At 41.8% G+C, this 15,173-nt stretch overlaps 1 protein-coding gene across 26 annotated transcripts in view; it reads right to left on the bottom strand.

Moving 5' to 3' along the window:
• EPB41 (erythrocyte membrane protein band 4.1) overlaps positions 1 to 15,173 on the bottom strand; it is a 217,682-nt gene that overhangs the window by 66,809 nt on the left and 135,700 nt on the right. For 9 of the 26 annotated variants that reach the window (XM_074976554.1, XM_074976553.1, XM_074976561.1 and 6 more), the window contains 7 exons: positions 12,745 to 12,822; positions 9,957 to 10,044; positions 8,755 to 8,907; positions 6,645 to 6,742; positions 4,998 to 5,170; positions 2,609 to 2,722; positions 268 to 393 (listed from right to left, as the gene is read on the bottom strand). In XM_074976554.1, the coding sequence (XP_074832655.1) occupies positions 268 to 393; positions 2,609 to 2,722; positions 4,998 to 5,170; positions 6,645 to 6,742; positions 8,755 to 8,907; positions 9,957 to 10,044; positions 12,745 to 12,822 (830 nt within the window). Of the gene's footprint in view, positions 1 to 267; positions 394 to 2,608; positions 2,723 to 4,997; positions 5,171 to 6,644; positions 6,743 to 8,754; positions 8,908 to 9,956; positions 10,045 to 10,257; positions 10,305 to 12,744; positions 12,823 to 15,173 lie in introns of those variants that run through there. The other 17 variants (XM_074976569.1, XM_074976572.1, XM_074976571.1 and 14 more) reach the window with 5 other exon arrangements.

Raw genomic sequence — 15,173 nt, 5'->3', positions numbered from 1 at the left:
TAAAAATATGGTTTTTATAAGTCTTCTCATCCCACAGAAGTAGTCTGGTTCATAACTACATTTACCATTTCAGCATTATGATCCAAGGTACTTGCCACACTTACTCTGGTTTTAATTGAGTTAGTAATAGCAAAAACCTAGCCATATTCTATAGTAGATCAGAGCCTTTAACATTGGCAATCCATAACACTGCTCATATACAAGCTTTGCAAGTACTGTAGGAGGTGGTATTAGCAGGACTGATGTGAGAAGCCATCAGAGCTGTACCTGGCTGTTTTTGGAATGGTTCCACTAATTTGGATTCTGGAACAGTAACCTTAAACACCTCCACTTTCTCCTCTTCCTCTTCTTCTGCTATTGGTTTCATCTCAATATTTTCAAAAGTGAGTTGGGCTAGAAGAAGTTATGAATGTATTAATATACCAAATGGAAGATTGCAGGAAAGTAACAGTGACTAAATGGTGAGGTTAAGGTCAGTGTGGACTCATCTCTTAGGGACAGCATACATTTCCAGTTGGAAAAATAGCCAATGCATTACAATAGCCTGTTTTAAGACACATATTCAGCGCCTCATTAGAATGTCAGCAGCCGCAGCACTTTGAAATTGACGCGGCTCGCCGCCGCGCAGCTCGTCCACACAAGGCTCCTTTTCGAAAGGAACCCGGCAACTTCGAAATTCCCTTATTCCTATCTGCTGCTGTATGTATATGTACTTCAGCACTTCATTAGTAAACTTCTCGAAGTTTTGGGCTAGTGTTGACGTAGCCTTGGAGTTAGATCATTGGTATAATTCTGTATTGCAAATTCCTACCAAAGTCATCATAAATCACACCAGTCCTATCAACATGTTGCAATGCAATTAAAAATTTGAGAGTGGAAAAAAAGGTGTGGAGGTGGTTCTGGTAGCAGAGGAATCTGATGAGGTTTCTAGACAGAGGCTGATGGCTCTGCTGCTTTGCTTTTGAGCACCCTTATTAATGTCAACTTTGCAATATTATTGCATCAGAAAGTGCTGCTCAGTTCAAGGAGTTTAATGAGATGAAGGTACTACTGCAAGAATTAAAACTGGAGCTCAGGAAAAATATCATGCATTTCAGCACCTCATTAGTAATCTTCGATTTGGCCATTTGCATAGCCATTTCAAGTTACATGCCAGGGTAGATAAGGCTTATGGCTTATTCTGAAACAGGCTCTATTCCCTGTCTACACCGCCCCTATTTCAAAACAGGTGCTGTTCCTTGTGGAATGATGTATAACTACTTTGAAATAAACCAAATGATGTTTTAAAATAATTTCAAAATAGCAGTTGCATTGTGTAGGCACTAGCAAAGTTATTTTGAAATAACTTTGCTGTGTACACATACCCTTAGTAGCTAGTCCATTCAAGTCCCTCTTGGGAAGGCTTAGTTGATTTACAGCATAAGCCTCACTTCTCATGCCAACAGGAGCTAGCAATGCTTGCCTAGGAAGATGCAAGTCTGATATGGAAGAAGATGGGAATGACTGGCCTGTGTCATTCTCCATTTTACGAAAGTTATTGATGGATCTGCCTAGACCTTTTTGGACAGAAAAATTATGGCTACAAAACAAGGTTTCAATAATAAATTTTCATGGGGTAGCAGAATGGGGCTGTATTCAAACACAAATAGAGAAGATGCTGACTGGAAAGAATTATGTACCAGTAAGCATTCATTGTGATTTTCCTTTCATTATTAGAGAAGTAGCAAACAGAGCAGATATTTTTATAAACAACACTGGTATAACATACATTAGTCCTAACAGTATACACGATTTATACACACCTCAGCTTCTTGGACAAGAAGTTACCAAGATACTATTGTTAATAAACATATCCTAAAAGAAATCTAGGGTCTGAAAAAAGATGACTCTCCAAGATGTCATAAACATACATAACAAGACTTCAAAAATGTAAGCAACTCTAAGATGAAATCCAATAAAAGTTTTAAAACAGATGTTTTAGGATCACAAAATCAAGATTCCACATTTTCTAATCTAGTATTTGTAAAGTATACACATTTAGAATAAAGTCTTATTCAAAATGTAGTTACATCTTCATCTCTCCATCTCAGCACAGGATTTCTTTCTAAAACTCTGCTTTATGGCTCATTACCACAATCTGTAACCAGTTAAAGTCCTCTTTTTGCCCTATCACTGCACAGATGTTACCTTGAATGGTCCCTTAGAAAACAATCTGTTCCACATGGCATTTAGCTACGATGCTCAGAGTTCTTTTCCCAGAGCTCAAATTCTATGTAGCTCAAAAGCTAGTCTCTCTCACCAGCACAAATTGATTCACTATAAAAGTTTTACAATCACTCACCTTGTCTCTCTAATCTCCTGGAACTGACAACAGCCACAACTACACCATATTAGATGTTTGAAAAGTGTAAGCAGGCAATTCTATTCCAACAATTCTCCACACCTAAGGACATGAATCCATTCCAGCCTATTGACTGCCTGAATTTAAATACTTATCTTGCAAAGAAATGCCAAAATTTGTGCAACATTTCAGAGTGGTTAAGAACAAGCACAAAAAAGGAAAGGATAGAAAAGGCACTGCAGAGAGTTATAGCCACCACAGCTATACCTGGCTTCTCTTGGAACTGTTCCACAGGTTTTGATTCTGGAACCTCAATCACCACCACATCATCCTGTTTCTCCTCCACTATGGGTCTGACCTCAATTTCAGATGTACGTTTTGCTGAAGAAATTGTGCATATGTTAACAAGCTACCCATGTAGCATACAGAAAAGGCTGAATACTTCAATTTGCATATGGCTTTATTTGCCATTTTTACTTGCCAAGGTCTGGTATTAAAGCACAAGATTAGAAAAAGTGGAACTTTTCCCTTTTCTGTGGTACTTGCCCATAGAGATTGAAACAAACTGTCAAACAACCACTACTGACGAGGTTTAAAAACTTACCAGTAGCATAAAACAATTATGGGAATCCAAAGCTATATCTGTATTAGTAGTTTTGAAAAACTACATCCAAATTAAAAATACACTTTTTCTTTTAGCGGCAACAGGAGAAACAGGTATAGACATTGTAGTAAAATGTTATATGTCATTTTCTCAAGACTTTCAAAATCATCATACACTCTTGGAGACAATGGCTGCTACTGCAGCATATAATGATTCATATTCAGATGGGAAAAGATCTGACGACAAGATTTAAGAATAAGGTTAGTCTTCACCACATTTAAGTTCACATTTTTTCTGCTTGTCTTATTTGACAATTCTATGAGGTATCACCTTGTTTTCATCTATAAGCTTTACAAGCAAACCAATTTGTTTTTCCCTACAATTTTTGTCAATAACTTTTGAATTAGAATGTACACTCTTCCCTTTTTTAATAAGCACTTTACTAATGAATACTTGCTAAAACGAGGAACATATATACCTACCTTTATTCACTATATGAGTGAACTTCCCCCGCTTATATCAGCGGAGTCCCTGACCCGGGGTGGGAAGACCCGCAGCCGGAGCGGAGCCAGCTGTGGGGTCCCAAGTGGCTAGGAGACCCGCAGCCCTGTGGCTAACTTAGCTTTAGCCATGGGGTCCCTGGCCAGGTGCAGGGAGACCTGCAGTCCCATGGTTGGAGCGGAGCCAGCTGCAGAGTCCCAGGTGGGGAGACCCACAGCCCTATGGCTGCAGCCTTCTCCCTCCCTTCCCTCAGACATGCAGCTGTCTGACACCCCTGCAGCTGGGGGAAGAGAAAGAAAAGGCTCTCAGCCTTGTTCCTTCCCCTGCGCTGGCAGGAACATGAAACTGACCAGCCATGAGCTGATAATTTTCCTGGCCCACAGGCCATGGGGAGACTGGAACCAGCCTGCCCCTGGTTCCTGGCTCTTGCCACTCTGGGAGCCAAGAAACTGACCAGCCCTGGTGGTTCCTGGCTCCCCTCCACTTGCAGGAAAATTCAAGTTATGCAGGGGTTGCAGGAACAACCCCTGGGTAACTCAAGGGTTTACTGTATTACATGCCCGCGCGCACCCTTCAGACCTCACCCTCAGCCAGGTTTTAACCCCTCTCCCTGCCCCCAGCAGCCCCAAACTGTCCCCAGCTTTACACCCCCACCAGCAGCCCCAAACCATGCCCAGTCTTACAACCCCCTCTGCAGCCCCAAACTTCCTCCAGTCTGAGACCCTCCCCCGCCCCCCACATCCCTCAACAGCCCCAGCCTTAGACACTCCTCCTCCTCCTCCTGAAGCCTCTCCACTGGGGCTGCTAGGCTGGGTGGCTCCCCCAGCCCTCCTGCTCCCGCAATTAACTCATGTGTTAAGGTTTCAGCACCTAGGCATAAAGTAATTGCTATCCCTAGTGATAGAGGTAGCTGCTGGAGGTGGCAGCTCTCTCTATTGATAGACATCTGCCAGAGGCAGCAGTGTTAAGAAACTGCAAATGGCTTCTTTAACAGCCACATGCAGCTGGGAACTGCCAGCTGGCAACCTTTGACAAATCTAATGGGACCCATGTTTGGGTCCTGACCCACAGATTGGGAATCCGCGCTCTACATACATACAGTGCATCCTATTTCTGGTGCCAAACTACTCAAATACATCAGAAAAGTACCTAAACTCAACTGGTTTATGTCAAATTACAAGCACTTGGAATGAATTGGAGACTTTTACACATATTTTAATGGGAATTTAGTGTCGCTCTTATGAGTTTTTGCCTATGAGCAGAAATTTGGGAACCACCTGTGCTCGTATAGCGAGGGATGAGTGTACTGTTTTTAATAAGCTAAAATTAACAAAATGCACTTCCTTACAACAACTGAGTGTTTAAAAATACATTGTGAGCACTGTCTCAGTTTTAGTTTCTCTACCTCAGCCTTCTTTAGCTAAATTAAGCTATTATTAGGAACAATAAAACATTACAAAGCCTAAACCTATAGGATGATTTTCAATAGAAAAGTACAGAGTAGACTTCATGCACGGAAATATTACAATAATGTGATGAAACTTCCCTCACCTCCATCAAGGCTTCTAGATGCCCGTTTACTTGCTGTTCGCTCAAACTGTGGAGCAGGTCTATCAATCAAGGCACTAGCTTGTCTTGTCTGGGCCTGCGTCCGTCCACTATAACGGAATTTAGAGCCCAGTGCCAGGAACCTGCTCTTGGGAAGTGCTTCAGTGGAAGTTAGCCTGAAAGGTACAAATGCACTTTAGTTTTATATATTTCTAAATCACTCATACTATAAAGAAAGGAATTAAAGATGACATGAAGGGAAAATACTGAATATATTTTTATAACTGATCCTTTAACATAATAGCATACACTAAGAGCATTGCTATGGTACTTAAAAACAAAAAGCAGTCAAGTAGCACTTTAAAGACTAGCAAAATAGTTTATTAGGTGAGCTTTCGTGGGACAAACCCACTTCTTCAGACCATAGCCAGACTGAAGAAGTGGGTCTGTCCCACAAAAGCTCACCTAATAAACTATTTTGCTAGTCTTTAAAGTGCTACTTGACTGCTTTTTGTTTTGATAGTGTATAGACTAGCACGGTTTCCTCTCTGTTACTATGTTACTTAAGACTGTTTCATCATAACTACCTTGAGTCGAGAAGGTAATCACAATTAGTTCTTTATTCATTTTCACTCCCTGCTTTTGCCAGTGCTCATGGATGGTGACAGAAATGTCAGTTTCTAGGGGCACATTTAAAACAAATGTCCTACTAATCATTCAAAGAGATGCAGAACTGCTCTTTCTTTCATACACACTTTTTCTTCAACCTGAAAAGGTTTCTACAATGATCAAAAATATAGCATTTCAATTGTACTTTAAGAAAAAGCTTTAGGGAGAGAGAAATTATCTTGAGAGAATTAACATGTGAAAAAAAAAAATATATATATATAGAGAGAGAGACAGAGTGTCAACAATCATTTTTTCAGAACAAAGGACTTGCATCAAGCTTCTCCTGTTACTTCTCCAGCACAAGGGCTCATCTGAAGTTGAACTCATTTCCAAGAGTGTCCCATTATCAAGAATTTTTTTCTTTCCCTCTCATGTCAGAATCTGCATCTCAAACTCCCAAGAGTGAGAGGTGCTTTTCAATGCAACAAGACTGCAAAGGGGATGCCTACAAGGTACATGACAGTATAGCAATCAGCATCTTTCTACAAAGCTCAACATCCCTAGCTCTCGTAAGTCTCTGGTACAGATTTTCTTAATCATAGACCATATTTTATTAAATAACCCTCTTTTCCTCTTGAAAAGAAATTATTTAAGGGAAAAGATAGCACAATACCTGACAGAAATATTTGATAAAATAACTAAGCTCTGAGTAAGGTACTGTTCTTTATTCTCATCTTCCAACGGTATTCAGACACAGATGTTATGGTTTCAGTCCTTTATTTCAGACTTCTGTATTTCGATGGATTTCCTGTGTTATGTTCCTAGCGGTTAAACATTCAGTTGCTAACTTTTTTTTAAAAACATCGTAAGATAAAGTTCTGCACAGGCACTTTTCTCTCTTCACAGGCCTTATTACCTTAAATCATTATGAAGTGGAGTCAGATATATCCATCCACAAAGGGATTACAAAAACTGAGACTTAAAATTAGTATCACTTTTAAAAAACCCCTGTATATCTACGAAATTTTAAGCAAGGCATACCTGAAAAATGTGTGATGCTCAACACAGACTTTCCACAGTTTCTTAGCTGCCCGATAACTAGGTAGTTTGAATCCAATGGTACTTTCATACTGCTCATGCTAAGGAAAATTTCAATTCACGTTATTTTATTATAGCTACAGGCGACAAATGCAAAAGATCACTTCCTACTCAGAAGATACCCACGTAAAATCCAAGCAAGCTACTTTAAAATTCTTCTAGCAGAACTTCTGCAGCATTTTTCAACTAGGGAGATGAGGGGTTTGCACCACAAACCTTGATAGGGGTGGGGAACCTATGGCCCACAAACCAGACTAGCCCCCAGCTTCAGCTTGCAAGACTCGAGGTTCCTGGTCTCCACAGCAGCACAAGCTGACTGGTACCAGTACTCCAGCCAATGCGGGGGCACTGTGGCTGAAGTGCCAGTGCTGGATGGCTTGCATCGCTACAGGGGGTTACTGAGCCTCATGGGCCACATACAGGTAAGCCAGAGCCAGATCCAGCCTGCAGGCGCTACCTGGCAGGGGGAATGCCTGTGTGTGCTCCAGGGCAGGCACTGGCCCCCACAGCATGCAGAGTCATGAGGAACAGCTAGGTAGGCACCCCCATCCTCTGTCCTTCTGATCTGGCACCCCCAAACCCCTCCTGCCTCCTTCCTCTTGCTCAGACCACCACTCTCCACATTCTCCCACACCCTCCTTCCCACCCAGATCCCTCACCATGTTCCTGCACCTTTCTCCCCTTCCACACCCCACTCTCCATCTACAGTCTGCTCCTGTACCCTCCCTCCTGCCCAGATCCCAAACCCCAGCCTACAACTGCACCCTTCCTCCTTCCCAGATGCCTTAGTGCCAGCCCACTCCTGCACCCACTACTCCTGCACCCTACCCCTCAGCCCAGCTCCTATACCTCAAGGTCACTTGTACACCTTAGCTCCAAGCCCACTACCCTCCCATGCACTGAGCCCCTCATTTTGGCCCCATCCCAGAGCCTGGGGAGGGGCACCATTAAATCAACTACTCTCAGTTAGGGCCACATGTGTGAAGGTGGGGTTTTTCCTTCTCACTTGCATGTGGCCCCAAGCTGACTTTTTGCGGGTCAGTGGCCCCCCACTATGCTGTGTTATGATTTACATGTATCTCCAAGGTAGCATAGGCCTTTCTATATGGAGCCTATATTTCTCTAGAAAAGCTCTGGAATCCCCCTTAAAAGGGATTTTACCCTACAGAAAAACTTGGTCTGTGACCCTCTGGCTATGTCTACTTAAGAAGCCTCTGTCAACAGAAGTGACTGCCAAAAAGGATGTCCCAGCAAAACTTCTGTCAACAGAGTGCATCTACAAATAAAAGTAGACTGACTGAGTAATCTACTCTGTCAGAGAGCGGGACCCTGCCAAGTGGAGGACTGTGTGTGTGTGTTTGTGAGAAAGAGAAATAATCTACCAGAGGCCCCTTTCCCCTTTGCACGTAGATCTGCTTCCCGTGCAGAAGTTACAACAGCATGATCCAGCAGTCCTCATGCACAAGGTTGCGACATACTTTGACAACTGAAAAGTACAACATTCTGAATTACGAACGGTCATCTAAGGTCTTATGGCATGAACTGCTACCTGCTCTCCACATCAAAAAAAAAAATTCTACAGAATCTTTTGCTCTCCTCATTAAATTATGTTTCCAAGAAGTATCAGAAAGATCAAGTCTTTTGCTTCATTTTGATCATGGTCAAATATAAATAAAATCCTTACATATTTGAATTTCTGCAACAAAGATTTGTTATGTGCTTGTCTTGTTCCAATGACAACATAGTCAAGAGAAAAATACCATACTCTACAAGTAGGTGGTGCTAACTACTACACAATTTTCAATTCAAATGAAATTTTAAAGACTTATATTTGAGTTTCATATCATAAATTGAATCTAATACAAAGCCAAAGATGAAAGGAAATAAGGAATCTTTTAAAATTAAGGCCAATTATATTACTTCAATTATGGAAACAACTTTCAACCTCCACAGCACTTTCTGTTCTTTTTGAAAACAGACTAAATTGCTCACAAATTAGAAGATGTTTTATTACAATACAGGACACAAAATGGATGATAAATTGACAATGTACCTCCCCCGGTCGGATCTTAATGAAGAAGCTGCTGCGTTTGTAGGAAATCTTCAGCACTTTTGGCCAAGGAAAGCGATTGATTCTCAGTTTATCTTTATAGATGAGGAGGCCACTGGAACAGACTCCCAGAGTAATGTCAATTCCCTCCAAATCCTAAGAAAGTTAATACAGAATCCAGCATACAGCAGCACTGAAGTTATGAGTTCCACAACTGATTGATCACCCAGCATTTTCTCTATACACTCCTTTTGTCTTTTTCTGTATAGTCACAGAACTCCTTTGTCCTTCAGGCTTGAACAGCCATGATTTACTGCCTTCAGATCTCCCCTTAAAAACTCCTCCCTTCTATCGATCTCTTCTCCAAATCCATCTGCTTAAAGTGCCGAGTCTGATCTTTTAGAGCTTATTCTGTGTGGCTATGCCTACGCTAGCCCGCGCCTTTCAAAAGGGGGATGCTAATGAGACACTTCAGGATATGCAAATGAAGTGGTACCATGAATATGCAGCACCTCATTAGCATAATAGCCACCACGGTGATTTCAAAGTACTGCTTTTGAATTGTGCGTCACCCACGTAGACCTATTTGAAAGTGCTGCTTTTGAATTGTGCGCCGCCCGTGTACACGGGGGCCTTTTGAAAGGACCTCCCCATCTTCAAAAGCCCCGTATTTCTAAAACTAAATAGGAGCAAGGGCTTTTGAAGACTGGGGGTGGGGGTCCCTTCAAAAGGTCCCCATCTACACAGGCAGCCCGCAATTCGAAGGCGGCACTTTTGAATAGCCTTAGCGGCCATTATGCTAAGAAGGTGCTGCATATTCTGACAGTGACTCATTTGCATTTCCCAAAGTGACTCATTAGCATCCCCCTTTTGAAAGGCAGCAGCTAGTGTAGGCAGGCATAGCCTTTGTATCAGAATTCTGAGCGTAGATTACTTTTCAGGATCAAACAGTTTAAATTTTTTCAGAGTAAGGCCTTGTCTTCATTAGTAGGTTTATAAAGAGCTTTCTGTACATTATAGAGAAGCAAATCAGGACGTGTAATCTCCTTTTTATAAAGCTTGCAATAGTGCTTATAACATACCTATTATACATTTGCACCTCTGCAAGCGTGGCTGGCTGCCTGCCTTCCCACATCTCTAATCAAGGCTCTTGAAATAAGAAGCCTATAGCCCCAACCTACTCTAACATCATCAAAGTCTCTTACTTTGGCTTGGTGAAGGTCAACTCCATACATAGACAGCTTTTTTGCATTCTCAAGAAATTCAAGGTCTGCTTGGGCTGGAGTCATGGATCTAAAAGAAGTTATGTTAAAAAAAAGGCAATGGAGTTACTATTATCTAGAATAACTGTTAGCTTTACAGGAACAGACAGCATTCATTTATGTACTAAAAGAATTGCTGGGCCTGAGTTTGTTGAACTTTATTTTCTGAATGCAGATTCTTTAGTGTTGGAGTTATGTTTTAAAAACAGATACTACTTTATATCCTGTGACAATTCCTCGATACCTTATGCCTCTGAAGTATCTGGTGTTAACATGCGTCCCATTTTGATGGTGACAGTCCCTCTAGTAAGGCATGAAATGCTGGAAGGAGAGGGTGGAGCAAGCAACACAGGCCAGCCCAGTGCCTAGAAGGGGACACAGCTAGCTCAGTGCACAGGAGAGGGCTTGGGTGAGCCCTATACAGTATCCCATTTTCCCTTTTGGAAATATGGGTCATTCTATCAAACAGAGTGAAAGCAGGAAGCACACAGTACATATCATGGTACTGACTCTAAACAGCCCACTTCAGTTGCAACAAAGGTGAACAAATCAAATCTACAGAAGGCAAACAGCAAACTGCAGGACCGGTTTAAGCACTTTGTCTCAATCCTTTTCAGAACTCGGCTATTGTTTTGAGATTTAAAGGTAAGAGCAGCTGAAAAATAACTTTATGGGAATAGGATAGATGAATGAGACTTTCAGCGAACAGATGGCGTATTGTCTGTAGGAGAGGCAATACAATGTAACTCTGGGTAACAGAAACAGCCTGGAAATGGGGCTATTTTCAGTGTAACTGAAGCGTGTCAATAGGCTTCTACTGTGCAAAAGACCTCTAAATACTTTATTGGGACAGTACTTCTTTATATACATTTAGTATTTGCTGCTTTGATGTCTTACAAAACACTTTGTATTTTATGCAAACTGTAAATTCTAGTGTTGTGTCATTTGTTGACATGATACAGCACAAACCAATAGGAATGACACAAAACTAGGGGGAGAGGAAGATACGTTGGAGGGTAGAGAGAGAATCCAGAGTGACCTGGATAAATTGGAGGACTGGACCAAAAGAAATGTGATGGGGTTCAAGAAGGAGAAGTGTAGAGTACTACACCTGGGGCAGAAGAATCCCCAACATTGTTATAGGCTGGGGACTGACTGACTCAGCAGCAGTACAGTGGAAAGGGAACTAGGGGTTATGGTGTATGTAAGGTTGGATATGAGTAAACAATGTGCCCTTGTAGCCAAGAAGGCTAACGGCATACTAGGGTGCATTAGGAGGAGCATTTTGAGCAGATCTAGAGAAGTAGTTGTTCCCCTCTATTTGGCACCGGTGAGGCCACATCTGGATATCGTGTCCAGTGTTGGGCCCCCCCCAGTATACAAAAGGACGTGGATGTGCTGGAGCAGGTTCAGCGGAGGATAACAAAAATGATTACAGAGCTGGAGCACAAGACCTATGAGGATAGGCTGAGGGATTTGGGCTTGTTTAGTTTACAGAAGAGAAGACTGACGGGTGATTTAATAGCAGCCTTCAGCTTGACTGAAGGGGAGCTCTAAAGAGGAAGGTCAAAAACTGTTCTCAGTGGTGTCAGATGGCAGAACAAGGAGTAACAATTTGAAGTTGAAGAAGGAGAACAGCAGGTAAGATATTAGGAAGAACTACTTCAGCAGGAGGGTGGTGAAGCATTGGAATGCGTTTCCTAGAGAGGTGGTTGATTCTCCATCACTCGAGGTTTTTAAATCCCGGCTTGACAAGGTCCTGGCTGGGATGACCTAGTGGGAGTTGATCCTGCTTGAAGCAGGGGGCTGGACTAGATGACCTTCTGAGGTCCCTTCCAGCCCTGTGATTCTCTGATTCTATGAATAAAAATGATTAATACTGCAACAATAGTAGTTTTAAGTGGAAATACAAGGTCAACATTCAACTCCTAAACATTTACCGTCTAATAAAATGACACTAGCTGTAAGAACCTTTTATATGAAAATTCTTTATCCAAGAACCATCTGATGTTTGCAAGTTCTCAAAACAACATCCAATATCAGTAAATTCATCTATAAATAGGAAGGCTCTATAATGCTACAAATTTAAATGTAGCCATGCTATTTTGGTCAGCTTTCAATGGTTGTTGTAAATTAAATTCTTCATGATTGCTGGCTCTTTTGTTTTAAGAAAATAGTCAAAAATAAATTCAGCAATGTTAGTTGCCTGTTCTATCACAAATAGTACTTTATAACTGGAAGTCAGTAGAGGACACTGAGCAACTGATAGGCTTATCTTCCTCACTTCCCCTCCCCTTAATACATATATGAGAAAATTAATTTAAAATGTTGATATGACAAATATTAGGCTGCAGGAAAAGTTAATTCCTTTTAATATTATCATCTAAAGTTGAAAGTATACCCAGTAATAAATCTGAAAAACTGATACACCCTGAAATCCTTCCTCTGGGATAAGATACAAATTTTATCAGTTCCCTCCATCCATTTAGATCATGAGTCCCCGGGGATAGAGTCCACATACTTTTTTCTTTAACACGATTAGGTCTGCTAAGAGGAAGTCAGAAGAGAGGCTTTAAATCACTGCCCACGTGCCATGACACACATTCTGGGTGGCTGTGAGGGATGGGGAGGGGAGGCGCTGTGGTCCAGGCAGCACTGAGGGCTGTCTGCTCTGGCCTTGCTCCTTCTACAACCATGGAATCCCTACCCCTCACCTTGCCCAGGAGCTTACAAGGGCTGTTGTCTCCCCTGTATATAGCGCTGGTTCTTAGGAAATAAGCCTTTGCTTCTTAGAATCCTGATGAGAGTTCTGTTCCTGTCAGAATTAAAACTAAAGTTATGCTGAGAGCTCTGTATTTACACCTGCCTCACACACACCTGCAACACATTTCATACCGCACAACATTGTTTATTAGTAGTACTGTATTGCAGAAGCACCAAAAGATTCCAAATCAGGATGCAGGCCATAGCATATTAACTGCTAACACACACAAAAGGAAGAAGAGGCCCTTTCCACTAACAGCTCACAACCAAATAACGAAAAACAAAAGGGAAGGCAGAACAAAGCATAAGGTTAACACTATATAGTTTCAAGTGGCGTCAAAGCCATACACCCCACTGTGATAATGATGATGACTACAGAGACTCCAAAATTGGAAAGTCTCAGAGGGATAGTTGTATTAGTCTGTAAAAGAAATGAGTCGTCAAGTAGCACCTCAGAGACTAAACAGATTTACTAGGGCACAAGCTTTTGTGGGTAAAACCCACTTCATCAGATGGACTGGAGTGGAAATACAAAGGCAGGTATATATGGAAGAAAATTATTGCAAAAACAAGTTACTATCCATTGTAAATTCGAGTGATCAGTCAGGGTGACTATGGCCATTCAATGTAGCTGATGGGAAGATTTGAATGTTCAGCGAGGGAGAGCTGCCTGTAGAGTGTTAACCAGGTAAGATCCTTCTTGAGACCTAATTGTATAGTATGGACTTTGCAAACAAGCTCCAATTCAGCTGTTTCCCTTTGTAATTGAATTGTGAAGGATACTACGTTCTACTACTCTTGTACTCTGTGCGGAACATAGGTCATCTACAAGTCTCCTCCACTCCACTTTGACTTGGGACAAAACTTCTAGCTGGCTCCAGGAGTACCCCAATTGTTGTCCCTCAATCTCAATCGCAGTAGACCTTCTATACATTGTCAGAGGTCTTCCTCTTTTGTGTTTTCCTTGTGGGTTCCATGCAAGAGCTTGACGGATTATGCTGCATGATGGTTTTCTGAGTGTGTGGCCTAGCCAGCCCCACTTTCTTCTCTTGATTTCAGTGTCAGTTGGCTCTTGTCCTCCTCTGTTCCAAAGCTCACCATTTGTGATAAACTTTTGTCACTTGATGTGAAGGATGTACTTCAGGCATCTGTTTAGGAATGTCTGTAGCTTGTGATTTGAAGACTTTTTAATACAACAAGTCTTGCAGCCATATAAGAGTACACTCTTCATATTTGTGTTGAAGATCCGCAGTTTCATCTCTGCAGATATATTTATTAAACTCCATAAGAGATGGACAGTCTTGAATACAGCTGTTGGTTTCCCTATCCTGGCACTGATATCCTTATCTATTTCTCCATCTATGCCCATAATACTCCCCAAGTAGGTGAATTGCTCCACTTCTTCCAGGTCATCCTCTCCCAGCATAACAGTGGTGTTGTTGGACCAGTTGATCCTCATGGTCTTGGTCTTTCCTTTGTTAACGCTCAGTCCAGTTTTGTTCAGTGTTGTGACCTATTCTTTCATGTTGCTGTGAAAAGAGGGCAACATCACTGACAAAATCAATGTCCTCTAGCCATTTGAAAAAGCATCCATTGAATGCCTCGTTGATGGCCACCTGTTGTTCTGTTCATAATCCAGTCCATTGTGATCAAGAAAGAAAAGGTGACAATAAGCACCCTTGTCACATTCCTGACAGTATGCTGAAGTATTTTGTCAAGAAATCATCATGAACAACTTGGCATGTCAAGGGTTCATACACTGAATGAAGCAAGTTAATAATTTTAGATGGGATGCCATGTGTTGCAGCAGTTTCCACAAGCTGTCTCCATCAATGCTGTCAAAGATTTTTTCAAAGTCTATGAAGATTATGAGTTCTGCTCAAATGACTGTTCTATGATCACTCAGAGTTGCCGTTTGGTCAGTGCAGGATCTCTCGCTTCGAAGCAAAAATGTTCTTCCCGGAGCTATCGATTTCTGGCTCCATTTTCTCCAAGAGAATCCTACTGAACATTTTTCCTGGAATAGACAGTGATGTGATGCCCCTCCAGTTCTTGCATTCCTTCAGGTTGCCATTCTTTGGAAGCTTGATAAGGTAGCCATGTCTCCAGTCTTGTGGGATCTCTTCAGCGACCCAAATAGATTATACATCATAGTGACTTGGGCTATGTGTAAACTAGCCCCAGAACTTCGAAAGGGGTATGATAATGACCTTAATCAAAATATGCTAATGAGGAGCTGTCATGAATATGCAGCACCTCCTTAGCATAATGGCAGCCGTGGCACTTTGCAAGTGCTGCTTTCGACTGTGTGTGGCTTGTCTACACTGGGTTCTTTTCGAAAGTACCCCACACTTCGAAATCCCATTATTCTTATTTGGTTATAGGAAAAAGGGGATT

This window comes from Carettochelys insculpta, chromosome 24 (assembly GCF_033958435.1).
Source record: "Carettochelys insculpta isolate YL-2023 chromosome 24, ASM3395843v1, whole genome shotgun sequence".
Classification (NCBI taxonomy): Eukaryota; Metazoa; Chordata; order Testudines; family Carettochelyidae; genus Carettochelys; species Carettochelys insculpta.
The sequence above is the reverse complement of the archived record's forward strand: the minus strand, read 5'-3'. Positions and strand labels throughout refer to the sequence as shown.